At 41.4% G+C, this 21951-nt stretch overlaps 1 protein-coding gene and 1 long non-coding RNA gene across 7 annotated transcripts in view; one reads left to right on the top strand and one right to left on the bottom strand.

The window, feature by feature from the left end:
* The window catches only part of LOC107312793, a 220231-nt gene that overhangs the window by 65160 nt on the left and 133120 nt on the right, over window positions 1-21951 (top strand). For all 4 annotated transcript variants that reach the window (XR_004307002.1, XR_001554624.2, XR_004307001.1 and 1 more), the window contains exon 4: window positions 469-598. This is a non-coding gene — a long non-coding RNA (uncharacterized LOC107312793). The remainder of the gene's footprint in view (window positions 1-468; window positions 599-21951) is intronic.
* Window positions 1-21951, bottom strand: part of LOC107312792 (vascular endothelial growth factor receptor kdr-like) — a 114469-nt gene that overhangs the window by 5048 nt on the left and 87470 nt on the right. Inside the window, exons 19-29 of one of the 3 annotated variants that reach the window (XM_015860500.2) lie at window positions 20137-20253; window positions 18965-19053; window positions 18409-18574; window positions 17732-17829; window positions 16981-17103; window positions 16760-16871; window positions 11189-11288; window positions 10510-10615; window positions 8713-8837; window positions 8398-8476; window positions 6182-6276 (exon numbers count right to left, since the gene is read on the bottom strand). In XM_015860500.2, the coding sequence (XP_015715986.1) occupies window positions 6182-6276; window positions 8398-8476; window positions 8713-8837; window positions 10510-10615; window positions 11189-11288; window positions 16760-16871; window positions 16981-17103; window positions 17732-17829; window positions 18409-18574; window positions 18965-19053; window positions 20137-20253 (1210 nt within the window). The remainder of the gene's footprint in view (window positions 1-6181; window positions 6277-8397; window positions 8477-8712; window positions 8838-10509; window positions 10616-11188; window positions 11289-16759; window positions 16872-16980; window positions 17104-17731; window positions 17830-18408; window positions 18575-18964; window positions 19054-20136; window positions 20254-21951) is intronic. The other 2 variants (XM_032444344.1, XM_032444343.1) reach the window with 2 other exon arrangements.

The following is a 21951-nucleotide window of genomic DNA, read 5'->3' as shown; positions in this document are numbered from 1 at the left end:
GACATTTTGGAAACTGATTAACAAGGGAACTGATAATTCAGTTTATTTTGTGAAGATCTAGGTGTATTATAAGCAGATTCAGAAGTAAAGCTAAGAGTCCCAGTGTCCTGTCTGGTCAGCTTTATAAGTTTCAGTGCACTCTATATGTCTTAGTTATAAATGCACCTATCCTACAGAAGCAATAACATTCTCCTCATGATATTTGACTTTTCTGAAAGCAGAACTGAAGACTATGACTATGACTTTTCTTTGACTGCAATAAAGGATGAATTGACAAATAATCCTGTCAGACTCCAACTTTAAATGATACTAAAAGCACTGCGGGGCAAGATCCCTTTGATATTCTTTAGCCCAGTGAAATTCCTGAGCTGCACACTAGCAAGTGGCGGTGATGCTCAGTGTGACAGCTGCTGGCCTGTAACCAATTCTATCAAAAGTCTCATTTTCTACTATCTCCTCCTATTACAGGTGATCCAGGAGCTGGGAGAGAAGCAGCTTACATCACCAGAGCAACCTCAGTGTCCAAAGTAGAAGAACCCAAGGGAGAATTTGTATCACAAGGTGACCTTGAGGAACAGCAAGCATTGTGGAAAAAAAGGTACTTGTGTTGCAAGCTGCCTTAAATATTATTTTGTTAAACTTGGTTTCTTCCATCTGAGGAATTCATTGGAAGAGAGTTGGATAATTTAGGAATGGTTCTGGTAAGAATCCCATCCTGAGAATGGCTTTTGAACCTCTTCACTTTGCTTACACACCGTTAACATGCACCCCTCTAGGGTAAGTCACTCACAGACTGGTTATGGCTTGTCACATTTTGTCTCAGACTGTTTTGTGAATGTGCCTGGGAAGATTCAGAATTAGGCAGTGCTCAAGCACTTTGAGTGTGTACTACAGATTTGTTTAAAGGAGAGTAATGCTACTTCATAATCATGCTAAATCAAACCAAAATAGTCAACAGTCAGCACATGATTGTGTTACTCATTACACTTATTTTATCTGTACTGCTTCAGTAACTGCAATCCCCAACAGGTGATTAGAGACTGGGAGTGTTGGGTGCTTTTCAAAGAAAGTGAAATCATTTCTTGCTCCAGCAAACATAACTGTGTGACGTTGTGTATGGAGCCTGCTTTGGCAGGGGGGTTGGACTCGATGATCTCTAGAGGTCCTTTCCAACCCCTACAATTCTGTGATTCTGTGATTCTGTAAAGCTGCAAAAAGACATACAGAAAGTGAAGACAAGCAGCAAATACAGTAAGTGTGGAAGTAGTAGATTGGGATGCCAACAGTGTGTACTGTTGTACTGTGCAGGTGCAATACAGAGAAGTGCTGCAGTCCTAGGAGCAATTGGTGCTGGGCAGGACAGAATTGCAGCATGCAGCTGTGCTCAGACCAGCCAAGTGATACCACTGTGATTCTAGGACTTGTATTACCTTGTCTCTGAATCTGGAATTTAGCAAATGCTTTCATTTTCCTACCAGCTGCAAATACTCTCAGTCTGAGTGACAGAATTAGAGCCAATGCCTTCATTTAAAATGTCGCTAATTCTGGAAAGTTCACGAGTACAGTGCATTGGTAGAGTAGAATACTATTCTATGAATATGACCACAATCACATTTCAAAGCCTGTCCACCTGTAAACTGTCCATCCCTGTAGGTCTCCTCTTAGAGAACTGTGTGCAGCAGGTGATGCTGTGTGCATCCCAGTGCACAAGGCTTCAATTCTAGGTCTGCAGCCAGACTCAGGCAGAGCAAAGTGCTGCGGTCCCAGCCAGCTGCAACAGGAGACTGGCTGCCTTGTGGCTGGTCTGGTTTAGTGTGCATTGCCTGCTTTACACAGAATGTTTGTGTCCCTAGCTGGGTCTTGAGGAGCTGAACACAGACATCAGAGTGGTAAGGCAAAGCTTGGATGTACCTGTGTAACTTGTCCCCAGCCTGCATAGCTCAGGGTGCTGGAGAACTGAAATGTTCAGGGTTAGGTTGGCTACACAGTGGGAAACATTCATATCCATGTAGCCTCCTAGCAAGTATTCCTGGATATGAAAGTTTCCCACTGTGTAGCCAACCTAACCCTTAACAGTTCTGTTCTCCTTGGCCAGGGATGTCTCAAGGAGTGCAGAAAGCCGACGGGCTCAGTTGGAAGCAATTTTTTGTCATTAGCCATCTTATTGTAGAGGAAAATGCAATTAACTTTAAAAACTATCCTTTCTTTCTAAATGCATTTTCCTAAATTGAAGCTATGCAAGGGACTTTGCATTTTTCCCTTTGCTGTTCTATTCTTACTGTCCCTCCAATCCACTGTGTTTGTGCTCAGAAACAGAGGGATGTACACATGCTTGGACTGTATATTGGCAAACCAGACTGCATCTTCCCTTTTCTGTCTGTCCTTGAAATCTCATTTTTTGCATGTGAAAAGCCAAACCACATCAGTCAGTGCAGTGGTGCCTTGCCCCTGGCAGCACTCAGTGCTCTGCCCCAGGGAGCAAAAACCCCTCTGTGCCCTGAGCCAGCCATACTGTTATGGATAAGGTAGAAGATTTCTCCCTGAGTCTACAGGTAAGCATTCTCTGACAGAAGTCACTAGATTAATCACACAATTATGTAGCTACAAAAGCTAGTAGTGGATATGCAATTAAATAATTTCATTAGAAACTAGCCATTATTTGACTCAGTGCTTCAGTTGGGTTGGTGTTACACTGCCCCAAAGGAATCTCCTTAGGCTGATTTTGCCTAACTTCTGAAAACTGCAGCCACTGGAAGTGACAAAGGAGATGTTTAGTTTGGGTAAAACTGCTCAGCAATGTGGCTGTGCCATCATTCTCTGGGTGGCTGTCAGCGTTCTCCCCCAGCACAGTGTGAGGATGAGGCATGCAAACACCATGATGCTCAGTGAAACATGGTGAGGATGAGGTGTGCCAACACTGTGACAGTGAAACAGTGAGGATGAGGTATGACAGCCAATGAAACACATTTGCCCACTGATCCAGGCTGATCACATTTTACACAAAGACCAACCTGAAAACTTTTCTGTCCTTCCCAGAACACTGTTCTGTTTTTGGCAGGGCAAGGGGAAAGATGAAAATCTAACCTGAACGCTGCCATTTCCTGTCTTTAAACTGATTTTGTAACCAAAAGGATTCTCTTTTGTAATAGGCACACTTCTATGTAGTACTGGTTGGGGAAACACATTGCAGATGTAGTGAGCGGGCTTCAGCCTTATTTCATTGGCAGTGCTGAGACTGCAGGGCACGGCACTTGACTCCTCTCTTTCAGAAAGACACCTGCAAATTAGGGAGGTTTATGGGGGATGTACAAACACAGTTTGTCTCCTGGCTGCATCTCATGAGGTGTGGGGGCTTCGTGGCCCTGTAACAGCTTTCATAGGTGTCTGATGAGGCACAGTGAACCAGAGATTGCTTTATGTTTTCTGCATGGAAAGAAATGAAAGGGTTATTTCTTCCTCTAATAGCTATATCTGTTTGCTGCTTGCTTTAAAACATCCTCGACATTGCTGTGCAGTAGGAATTTACTCCTGGGTCCCCTCTGGCTGTATCACTGCAATCAGTAGCTGCTGGCAAGAAAAGCTCAAGGGATTAAGATCAAGAATTCATTGTTTTGAAGCATTTCTAACCACAAAACACAGCTAGAATAAAGTTCTAACAGGCCAAAATCATGCACTCAGAGTATGTCCCCTCATGGGGCTGGTCACCTTTCTGAAGTTCAAAGCACCCAGAATGGAAGCCTCTGACTTTAGCTCTGTCACTCAGAAGGCAGTGAGATGAAAAGCACTGCAGTCAGAACCAAATGGAAGTCTTTGGAAGTCTAGATACCTAAGGCTCAGACATGATCAGTGCAGCTCAACAGCAGTCCCAGGCTCAGAGCACCAGGTTCATCTTGAAGATTCATCCTATGGTGTGTAGTGTTGTCATATTTTAAACTTGTCAGAGAAATGATAAGATAAATAGAAATAGAGAAGATAAATAAGCAGAAAGGTTTAGGCAAAATAATAAATGCAGCCACCCTGGTTTAGAAAACACGCTAAGCCTTTGAACAGTTTTGTTTTATAAAAGAAAGACTGTTTGAAAAGGATCCAGGGTAAATGTTTTTGAGAGGGAGATGTACACAGTTAACAAGGGTGACAAGAGTTCTCAGCAGAAAGCTTTGAAGAGAGAGAGAACCTCGTTCTTCCCCAATTTCTTCAAATCCAAGGGTGGAAATGTGAACAACAGTCAGAGGTGGCTAAAATCTCCTGGTCAGGTTTTACCAGGGATGCTGCGTGTGTTGTGTACGTATATGCTGGAATTGTGTCAGGATGACATCATGCCGTGGAGAAGTGAATCAGAGCAGGTAAAGTGGTGTTCCAATACAGTTCCTGACATTTGAACAGCTTTTTTTTAGAGCTGATGCCATTTGGTTTCCATAGCAATGCACTGCACTGTGCAGAAATCCCCTCAGCATGTGCGTAAGACAGATACTTGAACCCTAATCCCAACCTCTGCTAAACCTGTGCCAGGTGTTTGGGAGTGCTGCAGACAGTGCTTCTGAGCAGCAGGATCCTAATGGCACACTCGTGTCCTGAAGCATCTGAATGCTCCCTGTTAATGCTGCAAGGCTCTCTACCCTTAGCTGGGCAACCTTTTCCCTTTTCTCCTTTCTGCTTGTCTCTTGCCATCAAGCATTCATATAGGAATTTGTAGTTTTAAGGTCTGAAAAGACAAGGTAAGCTTCTTCAGAGCTATATCTCCTCTGAAATACTTTTATATTCTCACTGTGCACTTTCATGTCAGCTCCCCCATACTACCCAGGAATTGTGATAGCCTTTTTTTACATCTATTGTCTCTCTTTAATGTGACAAACTGTGTGACTCAATGCAAAACAAGAAATTGCTCTGGTGGGAAAAATCATTGAATTTAATGCAGAGGAAACCAACAAAAATCTCATCAACGGATTTCAGAGAAAACTCTAGGCAGTTCAATTAAAATGCAATTAGCTTAATTAACTGAATAGTATGGAATCCTTTACTCTAGAATTGTTTTTTAACAATATTTTGAGTCACTTGTCTCTGAAATTCTACATGTTGGCATCTGAATCATTACATGGGTGATTACAGCTATTATTCATTTTGACAAAGGTAAAAATGGGGGCCAGTTTCATTGCTAGGTTTGCGTCCTGCCTCTGCCTGCCTGTTACAGAAATGGAAAGAACTGCTAGCTCAGAAATCATCTGCTTTTGTTCTGCTCTGATGGACTGTACCACGAATGCATAACATACAGCAAACACTGGCACAGCTTCTACTTGTAAACTAAACAACAAAAAAGCAACTCATAGGATTATGCAGGTGGTAAGATTAAAGTCTTCTCTGGAGGACTGTCATGACAGTTGTGAAACAGCAATTGAAGAATTCAGAACACTAGTAAATGCACCTTACAAAAATCTGTAGTGCTTAAACTATCTTTTACTAAACATTCCTTCTTCATTTTTCCCACATCCGACCAATTGCAAAGGTGCCAGTTCTATGCATCTAAAATTAGAAAGAGCTTTGTTGCTGGTATAATAATAAATGTTATTCTCTGGATTAATCATTCACATTTTCCAAACTTTGTCCCACCACTAAAGGAGAACGCTACAAAGGTAGTCAAGAAAAAGCCAAAGTAGAAGTGTATGCCTCAAGCTGTTTCGCTCTTAGCATTTGTCACGGGCAGAATATTCTGTCCCAGCAGATTAAAGCATGAACAGGAGAAACCAGCTTCACTAGAGAGCACTCTTCTGTTTTTGGGATGTGACTCAGAATTGCAAAGCAACTTGGCTTACTTTGGCAAAAGGTGTTCAATTGGTTGATGAGACATTACGTGTTCAAAGCTGATGAAATGAGTTTTCATTTTTATCACAAGAATCGACATTCTTCACATTAATTAACCTTCCTGTAGTATAAATACAATGATGCTGCATCCCTTTCAGAGACCTAGAAGTGTCCTTTATGTTCAGCTTCTTTCTGGAAACAGTTTACATCATAGCTTTCTTGATCTTGAAATATGTTAATCATGACCTTTCTGTTACAGTTGCTTCTCCTTCTAGCTTGTTTAGAAAGAGCTTTCCTTATGGAATCAGAACAAAAATTGTAAATTTTGGAAGCATTTTTCTGAATGGCGCACTGACTTCAAAAGAAATGCATCAAAAGTACTCACGCAAGTGCCATGATCCCGTAAGGCCAGGAGCGGATTTCCAGCCTCTTTGGGCTTTTTATCTCATCTGATGTTAACACCATCCCGCTGTCTGACTCCTGGATAGCAAAAGGAGGAGAACATCAGCACAGTGTCAACATGAAGGACTCTGAAATTAGAAGTTGTATACCCTGGGGAGAGTGTGAAGTCAAACTAAACCAGCACTGAAATCAGTGCAGAAGGAAAGCCAAGGAGCTAGTAATAATAGCAAATTCTAGCTCTTTTATTTTGTGATGATACAACTTTTGGCCCAGAACTTCACCTCATAAAATTGTCTCCAGCTACAGAGCAGACAAAACAAGGGCGGGAGAATCCAATTTCTCCTTCACTGTGGCCTGCAGAGTTTGGAGTTCCCTGTCCACACAGTTATCAGTGGGGTACTGACAGGAAGGTGACAACCTGTAGATGTGATACTGCAGTGTTATATGTCGATATTTCTGTGCTGGATCTAATGTAGGGGCTACCAGCTACTCTGATTATTAAGATCATGGGCATTGTCAGGGAGAACTGGACACCAGCCATCAACCTGCAAGGCACATGTTTGCATCAGAACTTTCAATTGCATGCTATCTAGTGACATGCTTAACATAGAGATACGTCCAGTTGGTATAGGAAATTAAGCCCATTCTTCTGATTTTTCTCTTATCAGAGCCAGTATTATCAGTTTTCAGCCAGCTGGTCCTGATTATGCAGCTATTTAGCCTGGATTTCTCTCTGTCTTTTATCTTTATTACTTCCCCTTAAAATAACATGCTCTAGAAATAATTTATCTCAGTGTTCCTTTTCAATTTTCTTATAGAGAAATTGTAAAAAAAAACCCATAAAAATCTTAACAGATACTACATAAAATCAACAGAATGGCAGGAAGGTGTGGAAGAGTTTTTGAGCTCCTGGGCGACTCTTTGAAATAATGACCTAATCAGCATGAATGCCGTGGTATTTAAGATAATTATAGTGATTCAAGTGCATTTACTTAGTCCAAAAATAGATCATACCATCATTTTCTTCAAAAGATTCTCATTGATACCTCACACATTCACTTCCAACCTATTAATGTATCACCCTTTTGTTTTTTTGAAACTTTTCTCCCTCCATATAAGGACTTGCTTTAAAATGCCACGAAGAAGGAGCATTTAGTAATACTTGTGCTGGCAGCAAAGATCTCTTACTGATACCAGATCTATCTACTAAATGTCTCCACATGGTTCTGAGGAACAAATCTTTATCTGGCAAAAGGAGATGCAGGAACCAGAGGAAATTCTAAGCCCCTAATCCCTGAAGATGCACTGATAAAGGCACAGGAATTACATTCGACAGAATGCTAGGGAATAATTAGCATCAATTCTGTGCTCCCAAGGGAGCATTAGCTGGGTGTGCTGGGCTGTACCCCAGCAGCAAAGCAGACAGACTGGTGTACTGATAGATGACTGCACACATTCTTCTATTCTTTTCCTTCTCCTAGAAGGTGCTGCCTTCTTCTATTTCTAGCCAGTTTCTTCTACTTTGTACCTGCCTCTAACATGCATTACGAAGGTCTCTCTTTAGTGGCACAGGATCTGTCATAGAGGCAAGCGGAGTGTGCTGCAGCCAGTTATTACCTGAGTAAATTTATAGGTTTTGTTTGTTTTCTTTGTTTAAATAAGGAAGTAAAAAAATAGAAAAAAACTCCACTCCAGAACTGTAACTACTGTAACTTCAGAGGAAGCCAACAAGCCAAGCAACAAATTCTGCAACAAAATAAGCTTCTGTTCTCCACTGGAGTGAAAATGAAAGCTTTCAACACCCTCCCACATGCAGAGCCATTAAGCTATCAATAAAAATGCCCACCTAGAGTGGGGAAATTGCAAGCTAAAGCTCTTTGAATCAAGGAAAGCCAGTATTTATATCTTGGTCCAGTTCCGCCTGAACTGACCCCCTCACCATCCAGCTGTTTCCTGGTTCAGCCAGCTGGATTCTCCTTGGGACATTTTCTTCAGTGGTTCAATTTCATTAAGCTGCCATTTTCTTATGGGGAAAAAACCAAACCGATAATGAGATACGTTCCTGTCCAGCAGTAACATGAAGCTCCGCATCCTGACCAAAGCCAATCTACTCACACGTGAGCTTCTCTTTAAACTATCTGTCAAACTAACTGCATGTTCCTCCCTGTTGTTGCACAGACCTGTTGTTGCCCCACTTACCTCATGCATCACCTTCTCCTTTCCCACTGAAACTTCATCAAATGTCTTCACACTCAGAGGACGCCTCTTGCTGCTGCTGCTGCAAGATAGTTGAGGGGCGGAATGAGGCCCAGATAGACACTGGTAGCTCAGCTAGTCACCCTGCCACAGCTCCATTCTCATCCCAGTCTTTCTTTGTTATCTATTGTAATTAATAAACAATACTCTGACAAGTATTTTTGTCCAACTCACTTAGAACAGCCACACTGTGAAATCAACCCAGCTACATCAAATCTCCCTCTCTCTCTCACCCGTGCTCAGAGATGTTCCTCTTACCCAGTTTCCACTGCACTCCAGCGATTAACACAGTTGTTCAAATTCTCCTCCACAGGGCAAGTTTTGGAGTTAGGCTCTCCATCAGGACATAAGGTAATGTTCAGTGGGATATAGTCTTTACCATCCTATAAAATAATTAGCATAAGAGAACACAAAGCTGGTAAATACAGTTTTATACTGCATCTGAGATGTTAAAAGTTACCATATTACACAGGGCTTTACAATGGGAAAGGATCATTTTTTATTTTAGTTGTACATTTCATTAATGCAATGTATTAATCATTAATGTTCTTCATAACACATGGAAGTTAGAATGTGTAGCTTTATACAACATTTACTGTGTGGAAGGCTTTGAATGAGGAAAATTCCTCACTTTGCATAATCTATGACATAAAAAGGTTGAAAACTCTCTAACTCCCCAGTGTTCATCTGCAGTTGGTCTGTTTTCTCTTCCCGGCACCTGTCTGAGCCTTGGCCCCACCAATTCTCACAGCACTTGCAGGACTTGTAGACATCTCTCGCACATGGCATGGCAGAACCAGGCACACAGAGGGGTCAGTGGGTGTGCAGCCAGCAGCCAGCTCTGCTGCCTTTCACAGCAGTGCCCTCAGCGAGTTTGCAGTAATTTCCTTGTGATCACTGCTGCATTCCAGATGCTTGGCTGTACTGCCCCAGTGAAGGGGAATGGAATTTCACTGATTTACCGTTTCTCAAAGCAATACCTTGCATTGTCATTGTGCTGGGAATTTCAAGGGGTTGATGTTAGGGACACTAAAATCCAAAGTTAAGCCATGAATTTTAGAGGAGGGAGGAAGCAGCAGGAAGTCACAAAGTCCTCATGGCTGATAGAATTTTAACAGAGTTTGGAATTGGTTAAATAATATTGCCTACGTGGAGACTTTGCTTATTATCAGCTTAAGGAGTTGCAGCTTAAGAAGAGCCAGTCCTTAGAAAAGCCTCAAGGGATTTTATTTCTCATCCTTACAAGAAATTGGTGCCACAGGTTTAACGGAATTCAGTTCACATATTAATAAGCTCTGCATTGTCATTTACACCACTGCAGAAATCATCAGAAATTGCCAGGCCCTAAAACCGTTTGTCCAAAATTCCTTTTGTTTTTGAACCAATTTAGTACCCTGTTCCCTTATCATGATTTTTATATCTCCTTAATTTACTTCCCTTTCAGCACAAAGCTCACAAGTTCTTCATATTGCAAACTGGGCCCTCTTCAAATTGCCTTTGCTAAATTTATTTACAAATAGGAGGGAGCTGGAGGAGAGTTGTAAATTGACAGTTGCATAATGGATCAGACTGTTTTTACTGAGGAAGGAAAGCAGTTAACTATTATGAAATTAATTATTACGTTATTGACTTTCTGAGATTCACACTGCATCCTTTTAAAGCTCCTAAGAGCACTGATGAACATCAGCTCAGAAACTGAGACAGTTCATCCCAACTAGCAGTTTACTACACTGAAATCTAATTAAAATTGTTTGTGAGGTAAAGCAATATTGTTCCTCTAAGGGGCAAATGAGCCGATATTTAAATTACTGTACTGTAAGTTTCACTTATTAGATATGGATAAACTTCTAGTTTTGAAATATAACCCCTTTTGAATAACAAACATTTTCTTTGCTCACTTCTGCAGCCATTTTCATTGTAACCCTTGTTATGAAATCAAACCGAATATTGCTGCTTATCACAGTCTTTACTTGTGTACAGGCATGTACATACACACACACACACACACATTTATATAGGTCCATGTTCACTGAAGAAGTATTTGTGTTGCTGTACCTGCTGTACATTGGCCTGAAGAAGGTCTCCTAAGCGCTCTACAAGCTCAGTGAAGGTTGGCCTCTCTGTAGGCACTCCATGCCAGCAGTCCAGCATTGTCTGGTAGCTAAATAAAAACCACAGGTATTAAAAAAATAGAATGACACGATCTTTGCATCCAAACTGTTTTTTTTTCTGCTACTGCTTGTTTTGGTCCTCATTCGGGTAGTTTGAGATTAAGATGTGTTCAAATTTCCATGTGCTGAAATTTCACTCTAGTTTCACGTGGAACATTTTTTAACCTATATCTCATTTTAAAAGAGCCTGTAGGTTCTTTATTCTTGCCTAGCTTTAGACTGATTGGACTGATAGGTTCTAGTGATGTTGCTGAAAAAAGTCATAGCTATGGATGCCAGCATACAACAGATTCCTGAGTTTACATTCATGAACTATAACAAAGTTAGGGAGATCTGTTCATCTTCTTGTTGGCAGAGGCTGAGTTGACTAGGTTTTTCACTAGAATTCATCTGTGTTATCAGGTGATCCAGTGTATGCACAACTACAGTGTTTACTGAAAATAAAATGCAAAATACTGCCATCACCCAATGAGGTCTCCTTCCTCCTCCAGACTTCTTATAATCCCTTTTGTGACACTTGAATGACATGCAGCATCTCTCAGTACAAAACCAGGAGCTCTTACACTTCTGGAGTAGAATATTCTGGTGATCTCATCCGGGTTCCTTCCTTGAGCCGTCGGCAGAAGTCCTCATCTATCTGCACTCCAGGGTACGGGGAGGCACCTGATGGGAAAAGTAAGAAGGGTGTTCAGAGAATGAAACACAAGTTGGAGACATCTGCTGAGAAACCGAGATCATCTGGAGTCTTGTATTAAAAGAGGCTGGAGCAAAGAAATGGCTGCAACCACTGTCTAAATGTTTCAGTTGGCAAAACAATACAGACTCACTCTTTCTTTTTAGATGTTTCAGTCACACTGTCTACTCTGAATTTGTAATGTAGGAAGGACCACTCCAAGGTAAAACATGGCAGAAGAGAAATAAATGTTCTTAGTTTGAGATTTCAGATGACCTCTTGGCAAGGGATTTCTAGTTCATACAGTTGGTTATGTACTGTTTTCCAGGGAGACTGATTTCATTTATATTCAGAGTAATAAATTAGTAATAAATTCAGAGTATTAATTGAATGTACTGTCCTCTGCAACTAATTAGAGAAAAAAGGCTTACCACAACTTATGATCATCATTTTATGACATCTGTACTTTACAATGTACCATAAATAGGAGGAGCAAACATATAATTCATGGAAGTACTCTGGCATCTGAGTAATCTGAACCTCATAGGTAGAATTCAAGAGATGTCTGTACTAAAGTCTGAAAAATTACTTAACCTATTGGAGATAAACTTGAAAGATCTGTAAAGTTTCTTCCCTTCCTTCTCAGCAAAAGCTTTTCATGTCATCCAGCTCCTGTCTTTCACATCTTGGCATCCTACAGGCTGGATGGTGAATTTGGAAGAAAATTTAATCAAGTCTTAACAAAGAGGATTGAATGGAATCTGGATCTGCATCCAGCCCTCGAGGAAACTGTGTATGATTTACTGTCTACAGCATTCCTGTGTATTTATTTCCTGTATTTTCCCCCCAAGTTTGGAAACATCACTGAGTGCTTTGCCTTTGGAGGTGCCACAAGCACAGCAGAAATCTTTTGGAGGAAAGCAGAGAAGAGGGTGCCAAAATGTGACTGCTCCTAGAATTATTCTATTCTGTGAATCTCAATCTGCAACACTATGCAGGGGTAGAAGTCCAGGGAACTCCATAAGAGGGCAGCTCAACACAGCAAATAGGCTCTGATGGCATTCCAAGTTCGGAGGTGCTTAGCCACAGTACATTCCTTGATGTGCAAGTATCAGATCACAGTGTTGAGAGTGTTCCCTGGAGCTATGTATATTAGGAATAGTCAGGAGTATCATTTCTGCTTTGCATCTTGAATTTCCTTCCTAATTTTGTCTTTGTTCTGTCATTATGATCATAATAACTTGCTTATGTAACATTCAGCTTACATAGCATAACACATTGGCCAGAGATCTCTAAACATGCTTCCATCAGCTCTCATGATCTTTCTGATTAAGTGAACAGATAGGCACTACAGCACTGTTTATCCAGAGTTAAACTAAGCAAAAGGCATGGATAGGTATAGGGTATAGGGTCTGGAAGCACTGACTGTTGTCCATGCTACTAAACTGACACTTGTACATCTCCTGACTTATCAATAGCTTGTCTTTGTATCTGTATAGGTTGACTGGGACTGAGACCTTGAAGACAAGGCAGTGGAACTGATTGGGGAAAGATGGAGAATTCCATTTGATCTGTCAAAGAATCATAGAATAGCTCAGGTTGGAGAAGTCCCAAAAGATCATCAAGTCCAACCACAACCTAACCATGCTACCCTAACTCTAGCAGCCCACCATGTCCATGAGCATCACATCCAAATCAATTTTTTACTCATTCAGGGATGGCGACTCAACCATCTCCCTGGGGAGGCTACTCTAAGTGCTTAACAACCCTTTCTATAAATAAGTTTTTCCTGATATCCAACCTAAACTTTCCCTGGCACAACTTAAGGCCATTTCCCCTTGTCCTGTCACCTGTCACCAGTGAGAAGAGACCAACCCCGCTCTCACTGCAATCAACTTTCAGGTACTGAAAGAGAGCAATAAGGTCTCCCCTCAGCCTCCTCTTCCTCAGACTAAACAGCCCCAGTTCCTTCAGAAAATCAAGTCAAGTAGGTCAATTTGAGTTACCTATTCACGATTATTACCTATTCACGATCTGGGTCGTTTAGCCTTGAGAAAAGAAGGCTGAGAGGGGACTTGATCCAGGTTTATAAATACCTGAGATGTGGGAGCCATAGTGGTGAGTCTGGTCTCTTTTCAGTAGTGCGTGGGGATAGGACTAGGGGTAATGGGATGAAACTACAGCATAGGAAGTTCCGTATGAATGTACGGAAGAACTTCTTTACAGTGAGGGTGACGGAGCACTGGAACAGGCTGCCCAGGGAGGTGGTGGAGTCTCCTTCTCTGGAGATATTTAAGACCCGCCTGGACGCCTACCTGTGTGACATGGTGCAGGGAGCCTGCTTTGGCAGGGGGGTTGGACTCGATGATCTCTAGAGGTCCCTTCCAACCCCTACAATTCTGTGATTCTGTGATTCTGTGATTACATCACTGTTCAAAGCAACTGCAATATGTTGGTGAGATCAAGTACAGGGAAGGCAAGAGTGAACTGCCTTGAATTATGATTGCAAAGTGTTTTGTTATTTTATATTTTGACTGCTGCTGGCCTCCTACTAGCTGAAGGCAGTTCAGATCTCAAAAGTAGGGAAATCTTTCCCACCTCCACTCACCACTGTACTTCATATAGACTACCTCATAGCTTGGACTTGGGATGCTGAGACAGCTTAAGAGAAATGTAGGCTGAAGCATATGGTATAAGGTATAAACATTACATTTTCCTTAGGGGAAATCTGTTTCAAAATGCTCAAAGAAGTGGCATGCATTTGATATAGTAGTACTCTTTTGATCATGGTTTTATTTTAGTAGGATAATAAGATGCTGATGTTATACAACCAGGCACTACTTGTTTACATAATTACATCTGATTACCTTTTGAACAGTGCATATTTAAATTCCAAGGGACATTGCCATTCTGTAAATGCCTTCAGGATCTATTAGGAATTGCTGGCACTACCTGACATGAGGTGCGCTGGCTCCATTTACATAATGCAGAGCTCAATGCAAACCCAGCCCCAGATTAAAATGAACAGTCTTTCCAGTTCTGATTTCCCCGTATGCCACCAAAACAGACCCAGTCTGCCAACCTGGCAAGAGGAAGCCTATCATGCTTCATTCAGATGCTGACCCTGGAGGGACCCACATCCAAACCAACTCTACATTTTGCTAGTCAGAAGCTGTTTTTTTTTCCGAGGCTGCTAAGTCTGTGGGACCCTGTAAAAAGCAGCAGATGTAAGTGGGAGCTAAAGCATGCCCTGTAGCAATGACAAATAACTTTCCTTTCCCTGGCTCTCAAATATCTGTAAAACTTATATAAGAGAGTTCAATCAGTGACACAAATCCTTAATTAAATATTTATCGTGTGAGCTGCAGATGTGAGTGGTGCCAAACCACAGGCATGCTTGGATGATCTGAATGAAAACCCTCTTAAGAGAAAATGTCTTGGTTTTGAGTCTGTGCCATGGACTGAGGAAAGCAGTTTGGATCTACGTCACAGTGAGGACAGCAGCTCTACAAATGGCAGCCCTTGGAGTAAGCTGGTAGATTTCCCTAAATTCAGAACAGCACAGTCTGTTGTCCCCAGTAAGCACCTTTGTTAAGAAAAAAGGCTATCTAAGACGAAAAGAAAGCAGATATATGTGCTTTTTCTTTCTTTCTTTCTTTCTTTCTTTCTTTCTTTCTTTCTTTCTTTCTTTCTTTCTTTCTTTCTTTCTTTCTTTCTTTCTTTCTTTTTCTTTCTTTCTCTTTCTTTCTTTCTTTCTTTCTTTCTTTCTTCTTTCTTTCTTTTCTTTCTTTCTTTCTTCTTCTATTCTTTCTTTAACTTTCTTTCTTTCTTTCTTTCTTTCTTTCTTTCTTTCTTTCTTTCTTTCTTTCTTTCTTTCTTTCTTTCTTTCTTTCTTTCTTTCTTTCTTTCTTTTCTTTTTTTTTTTTCCAAGTAGTTAAATGAATTTCAGTGAAAAAATTTTAATTGCTATTAGTCTTTGAAATTAAAGGCCAAATGACCCAAAGTTGACATCTTTACCATTCATGAGTGTGCAGCCCATTTGGTTTCTTGGAGATGCACAATAGAGAGACCACCCCCCCTGTGCATGTCTCTGTGTGCTGATGCTGATGCATCTCCTGCAACCCTCTGTTAAAACTGGGGCATTGCCAGCACTTCTGGAGTCTCATCTTTCTGTGGTGTTTCAAAACACACACAGCACGATCCTGTTACAGAGCACTGGAAGTGTTACACCAAAGTAGCAAACCTGTAAATAAATAGAGCTAGGCTGGGGGAAAGCAACACCTGCCACTTGTTTTAACCATCTGAGGGTGAACTTTCTTTTGCATGCTGATATAAAATAGAGAAAAGTCCAAATCAAAGATTTTTACTGAAATCAGGTTGTGTTCTCTGCAAACAACCCTGAATAAAGTTTGACTTAGAAACACCTCTTGACTTTGCATCCAGATCTGGACTTGGCATCTTGAGCCCAATCATTAATTGCATCTGATCCATGGACCAAAGATAGTAGGAAATTACAGAGTTTGCTTTCAAATTCAGAAGCTTAAGTTGACAATTCTGCTTGTTTTCTTTTGTCTGCAAATGCTGATTAAGAAGCCAGAGCTGACATTCCTAAATTCCCTCAGGAAAACAAGACTTGCTGCTCTGTAAAGAGAATCTGTGAGCAGCAAAATCCAACTCCCTTTAAGACCACTTGTCTACATTTCAGGGCTTTATCTACTGGACAGTAACCAGGGCTCAGTGAAGCTGAGATTTCTAACAGCATCAGGAGATTAAATTTATGTAAAGGACAGTATTACCATCCCTTCAAAAACTTTGTGGCTTGCAAATGATATGGCCAGAAGCGTATGCATTCTACCTGTTTGCTGCCAAAATGATTTAAGCAGAGCCTAGCACCAGCTCTCATGTCAACCTGATGGCATCTGTTGCCAGTACATTTTTCTTGTTTAAAATCTAACTTAGTTTTTGTGGGGAAGATAATGGACTGAGATAAAATGTGATATGGGCAAACTCCTCAGTGTTTCCTGGTCTGCTACAAGCAACATCAGACCACTGTTGTCAGCAGTGGTGCAACCCTCTGCAACCTCTGGGCAGCATGGTTTCCTGAAACAGAGAGCTTGAGGGAAAACATGGTTTGATGGGGAAACTTATTGATTGCTCTCAAAGAAATATTTCACTCCTGAGTATCTGAGGCTTGTGTTATCTCTGTGCTCTGTTGGTTACAGTTACTACAAATGTCAAGTCCAGGGTTTTAGATTTTGTTTGGTTCCTTTCCCCATTTGCCGTATTCACTGCTTTCATGTACTTTGCCAGATGGAGTTCGTGTTGACTTTATTTTACACCTGATAGGCACTGTACAATTGTACTGACTGAAATAGAAACATGACATCACATTATTATCTTTTGTCAAAAGTTTCTCATAGTAACCACAGACCGATCAGTTAGGAAAAAAAAATATCCTTACCTAGAGAAAATATTTCCCATAGCAGAACTCCAAAAGACCACACATCACTCTGTGTTGTGTAAATCTTATCAAAAATTGCTTCTGGAGCCATCCATTTGAGTGGCAGTCTTGCCTAAGAATGCAGAAGACATAACACATTGCCAGAAGTGTTGTTAACAATCTGCTCGAGTCCTAGAAGAATAAACGTCTGAGATGAGCATTTTAGGTTTTTTGCCACTTACATCTCCTTTCCGTACATAGTCAGGGTCTTTGTAAATGTCCCTGGCTAGCCCAAAGTCACAGATCTTCACCACATTGTTCTCAGATAGAAGGATGTTTCTGGCTGCCAGGTCTCTATGGATGCACTGCGAGGGAACAAAGAGAGGCAACATCAGGAGTTTGCCTGGACAGCGGGTCGCAGCTAGAGATGAAAGCATGAGACCTCCTTTGGAGATGGACAGATAAAGGTGCTTTTGTTGTGAGAAGGTTAAAGAGAGGGAGAAAATAACTTGGGGAACAAACTAAGTATTGCAGTTCATCTTCAGATTTTTTTTTTCCATATGAAATAGTGTTCATGGTAATGATGAGACGAAGGGAACACTATTTTCCAGTTAATTATTATTTGGCAAATTTGGGAGAGATCAAAAAGCAGCAGGAGCTACATTTGCAAATGCAGTCCCATGGGTATGTGTGAGAACAGGGTCATTTCACATAGGCAACTGCCGCCATGTAGCTTTGTGCTAAGTCCAAGCTCTCGATTTTGTTCATACTTTGTGTGGAGTCATTTTGTTCATACAGTGTGTAGTCACACCTTCCCAGCCCAGAGCACGACAGATGCTCCTTCACAGCTCCTTCAGTGCTACTGACAGCTTAACCACTAGAGCTAAGGTGATCTCCAACACTTTACTACAAAATCAAAGAACAGATTACACAGGCTCAACAGCTATTTGGGTTTCTTCATGTCAGATACCCACAATGTTTTAATGAACTCACTTTTCTGGAGGCAAGAAATTCCATCCCTTTTGCAACCTGGAAGCTGTAACAAATCAGATCCTCCAAAGTCAGTGGCCGCTTGTACAGATCTTCAGCATCTAGGAGAGATCACAGACAGAGCAGAACACTATAGCAGCAGTCCTAGAGCTTGTGGATGCTGGTGTTGCTGCCACACTGATGATCCCCGTCCTGCATCTGAGGCTTGTTAGGCTCACAAGTTGTCTAAAATACTATGACTTCACCAGAGTCACAGTTCTGGCTTGGGAATCACTGACCTAGAGCCAGACCAGATGGCTAAAAGAGTTTAATCCAACATTATTCACATCATTTAGCTATGGGGAAAACAATATCTGGGGATAAAAGAGAGGGGAACTATTTATAGTGTGTGAAGAGACAGAGGACAGATTGGGCCTAACAAATCTTGTGGTAAAATGCTGCTGTTACTCCTACACAACAGGAGCAGCTTTCGTATGCATATGCTATTGCAGATTTCTTTTTGTGAGAAAGTTGGAGTGAGGCACAGGCAGGAGAAAGAATCTGTGGTTCCTGAAGCACACCATGCAGTGTAAGGGCTTGTAAAGCGTGCGACAGTGTGTATGGCTCTGACCAGGCAATGGAAAGATAACTAACAGAAATCTTCGCAATGAAAGATGTGGGATTAGGTGGGTTTCTTTTACCTTCTTCATCCTCTTCAGAGTCACTGTAACTCTTATCTTCAATAAATCCTGAGCTGGCAGAGCTCCCAGTGCTGGCTACACTCTCAAGGCGTCTCTTGATCAGCTCTGTCAAATCACTGCTGGACTCATCCAGGCTTTTCTCTGCTTGGCCAGAGTTCTCCTGGGACTAGAAATGGTATAAAACTGAGGTACTGAAAGTTATGCAATGGAATGGCAGAGGGAGATGAGAAAAGGTCCCCTGGGGATGCAATTAAACCATATTTGAAAACGATGTTCCCCAGCTTCCTATTTATTAATACAGGTCTCCCCACTTTACTCTCATTTACCAATACTGCACCATGAAAGTTAGGTAGAAGCAGGCTAGATGAGACTAAGAGAAGAAGAGGATGGGAGTGAGGTCCTATAAGGAAGACCGTGTCCTTTTCTTGCTCATATGAATTGAAGTGTGGTGTGAAAGCAGCCTATATAAATACCAACCCCCTGCTTTAATGCAGAAAAAACTGAACTTAAGGTCAGGAGTTGTTAGTTCTTTGGCTTACGACTGTCGTTCCTTTACCTTGTATGCAATGAAATCTCCTCGCTTTCCTCGTAGATAATTGGACAGATTTCCATATTTGCAATATTCTACTATGACCATTAAAGGACCTAAAAAAACAGTGGAAGTCAAATGAGTTCTGAAGCACTGCATAGCACTTAACGTTACCTTATCCTCACAAATCCTCTTCAAAATAGGTAAATGCTATCATTCCTGTTAAATAGGTGAGGAATTTAGGAAACAGAGCAGTGACACTCCAGAAGCACATAATCAACGGAGATACAGAAAGAAGGAAATATAGCACTGATTCTTTTCTCCATTCAATGATGACTATCTGTATTTATTTCTTATTTACAGGCAAAGTAAAATTCAGAATTAGAAAGAAGAACATGCACTCCCCTACATTATTATGATTGTTTATCACAGAATCACAGAACCCTCTGTCTTTGCAATTGCTTGTTTTGGGTGGAGCTGATGCCAGTGGAGGCAATGAAAGTGTGCTGGATCCTTGACAGATCCTATTGACCAGAGCTGTAACCTTCTCAATGCACAAGCACAGCCAGGGATGCTTTAGTGACAAAGGTCTAAGATTTATGGAATCTTTTGTTTAAGTCTTCATTTCCCAATAGATTTTTGCATGGTGTACTGTCATGTCATGTCATCTCAGCCCCTTGGAAGTCCATGCTGCTACTCCATTCAGCTTAGGACTGCCTAAGGCTTCCTACATACTATGCAAAATGCCTGCCTTTGCCTAGCAGGAGTGAACTGCTTGGGAAGAGGAAGCCTCCAGTACTTCTTAGCCTGGTGCCTCCAGTACATTTTAGACAAGGTGGGAAAGAAGAGAGAGAAGAAGGGGAGAAGCACCTCTGAAATGATGAATGGTACCCATGTGGAAGACTAAGGCACTGAACTGCAATGAAGGATCCCATCTCTCTGCAGCTCATATTCTCTTATGTAAATGAACTTACAAAGAAGATAGGAAAAAAAAGATGGAGAAGTGACACTTCTGGCTGGGGAAAAGTTTCAGAAGCCATTCACATGATGCAGCCATATCTGCAGCAGCACAAGCACTCCTTGTGGTTTCATTAACAGTGTGTGCATGAGACTTGGGCACTGCACCACAGATACATTGAGATGCCATTGTATCTGAGAAGGGTTTCTTCTTTGCTTCATATTTAGTGAGCACTTCTTACCTCCAGCTTTGGTGCAGGCTCCCAGCAGGTTGACTACATTCAGATGGTGTCCTATGTGGATGAGGATCTTCAGTTCAGACATTAAAGCCTTGCATTCATTAGTAGTTGCACATTCTGCTTAAGATAAACAGGAAAAAATCATCTTTACACAACAGGATATTTTCAACAGGACGTGGCAAGATCCTGTTTATACTTGGAAACAAAAGCCACCCAGGTTATTTGCAGTATCTTTGCCTTTCAGACTCTCAGATAGATAATAATTCAGCTGCTTCATTGTTTCCTGGTGACCTTTATGAAGTGGAATAACACTATCTTTTGAGTGACCCCTCCTTTCTCTAGGATGGGTTACAGAGGTTACTGTCCTGTAGGAGAACCTACCTAAATAAGATCCCACAGAACCTTTGCAGAAGCTGAAATTTGCAAGCTTAGTAAAGGAACAATCATTCTAAGTAACAATAACACGCAGAATAATGTGTTCTCTTTTGGTAGCAGTGATGTGCAGCTTAGCAGTACTTCTTTACAATACCTTTGAATATATTTCTATGCAGTACTGAACATCACTCCAATGCAGATGTTGAAGAAACCCCCTACATCTGCAAGATGAGTTCCAAAAGGTACTGGAGAACATACAGCATTACTAAATCTCTGTCCTGTGAGATCTCATCGGCCCAAGAAATACATATTCAAACCAAGCTGAGGGGACTCTGTGTACAAACCATGATCTCCAGACTTCACGAGCACTGGTTAGCCAGCTATCCTGCACTTCCATTCTCTTTGGCTGCCAAAGTTAAGGAAGACAATCTCAATCCTGAGTGGTCTTTAGATGTTGACCTGTTTCCTCTGCCTTCCTTCCAAAACTGTCATGTCAAAATTTATTGTAAGAAAAAGGGGCTGCATCCTGTTTCCTCTGTTTTTTGCTTTAGCAAAATCACGTGAGATTTAGAAATGAAAAAACAGTTACATAACAGATTGAGTTTTTTTTTGTAATAAATGTAACTGTTGGTATCTGTTGGTAGGATTCCCATAAGCAAGTTTTCACCAAACTGTGTGTCATAAAGGAGTTACTCCAAGCCCAAGGTTTCTTCAGTCACTGGTGTCACAGATGTGTGTGTGGGTGACACCTCTCCTGATTTACACTAGCGTGAGCCAGAACACACACCTGGTAACAGCTAAACAAAGCAGCGCCTGAAATGCTTCAAATAATTTAGCACATTAACACGTAACCTTCAAACCAGAACAGATACCAGTCAGCTTCAAGGAAATGACAGATACACTACAATGGATTGATTTAAGCTAGGGAATCTGGTTTATTCAGGAATATGATGAATTATGGGCATGTTAGTTTGGGAACACCGGGTTAGAGCTGGCTGACCCCTCAAAGGGGGAAAAAGGTAAAATTAGATGGAAAAACTGTCAGTTTTGGCTGAATATGTGTGGGCAGGGTGAAGCTGACATGAGATCAGCTGGGAAGCACAGCATGGAAGTGAATGAAAGCCCAGAGCTATCTAGGGCAGTAAGTTTTGGATGGAGTGTGGCTAGATCAGTAGTTTCTAGGATACATCAGGGATGTACATGGAACAGAGGAAATGAGAACGAAAGATGACGATCTGAAGATCTAGTAAGTAATGCAGACAAGGGAGACTGGGTTTTGAGGATGTCCAGAGTGGTGATAAGCTGATGAGTTTGGCATTTGAGAGAGATGGGAAGTAGCAGAGCATCAGAAGCAGCTACCAACAGAAGCCAAATGCTGTGATGGAAGAGAATTTCCCAGTTCATGGCATTGCAGGAGTTAATACAGTCATGCAGAGCAATGCT

The sequence above is a fragment of the Coturnix japonica genome, chromosome 4 (genome assembly GCF_001577835.2).
Source record: "Coturnix japonica isolate 7356 chromosome 4, Coturnix japonica 2.1, whole genome shotgun sequence".
Lineage (NCBI taxonomy): Eukaryota > Metazoa > Chordata > Aves > Galliformes > Phasianidae > Coturnix > Coturnix japonica.
Note: the sequence above shows the minus strand (reverse complement) of the source record. Positions and strands in the feature narration are given on the sequence as shown.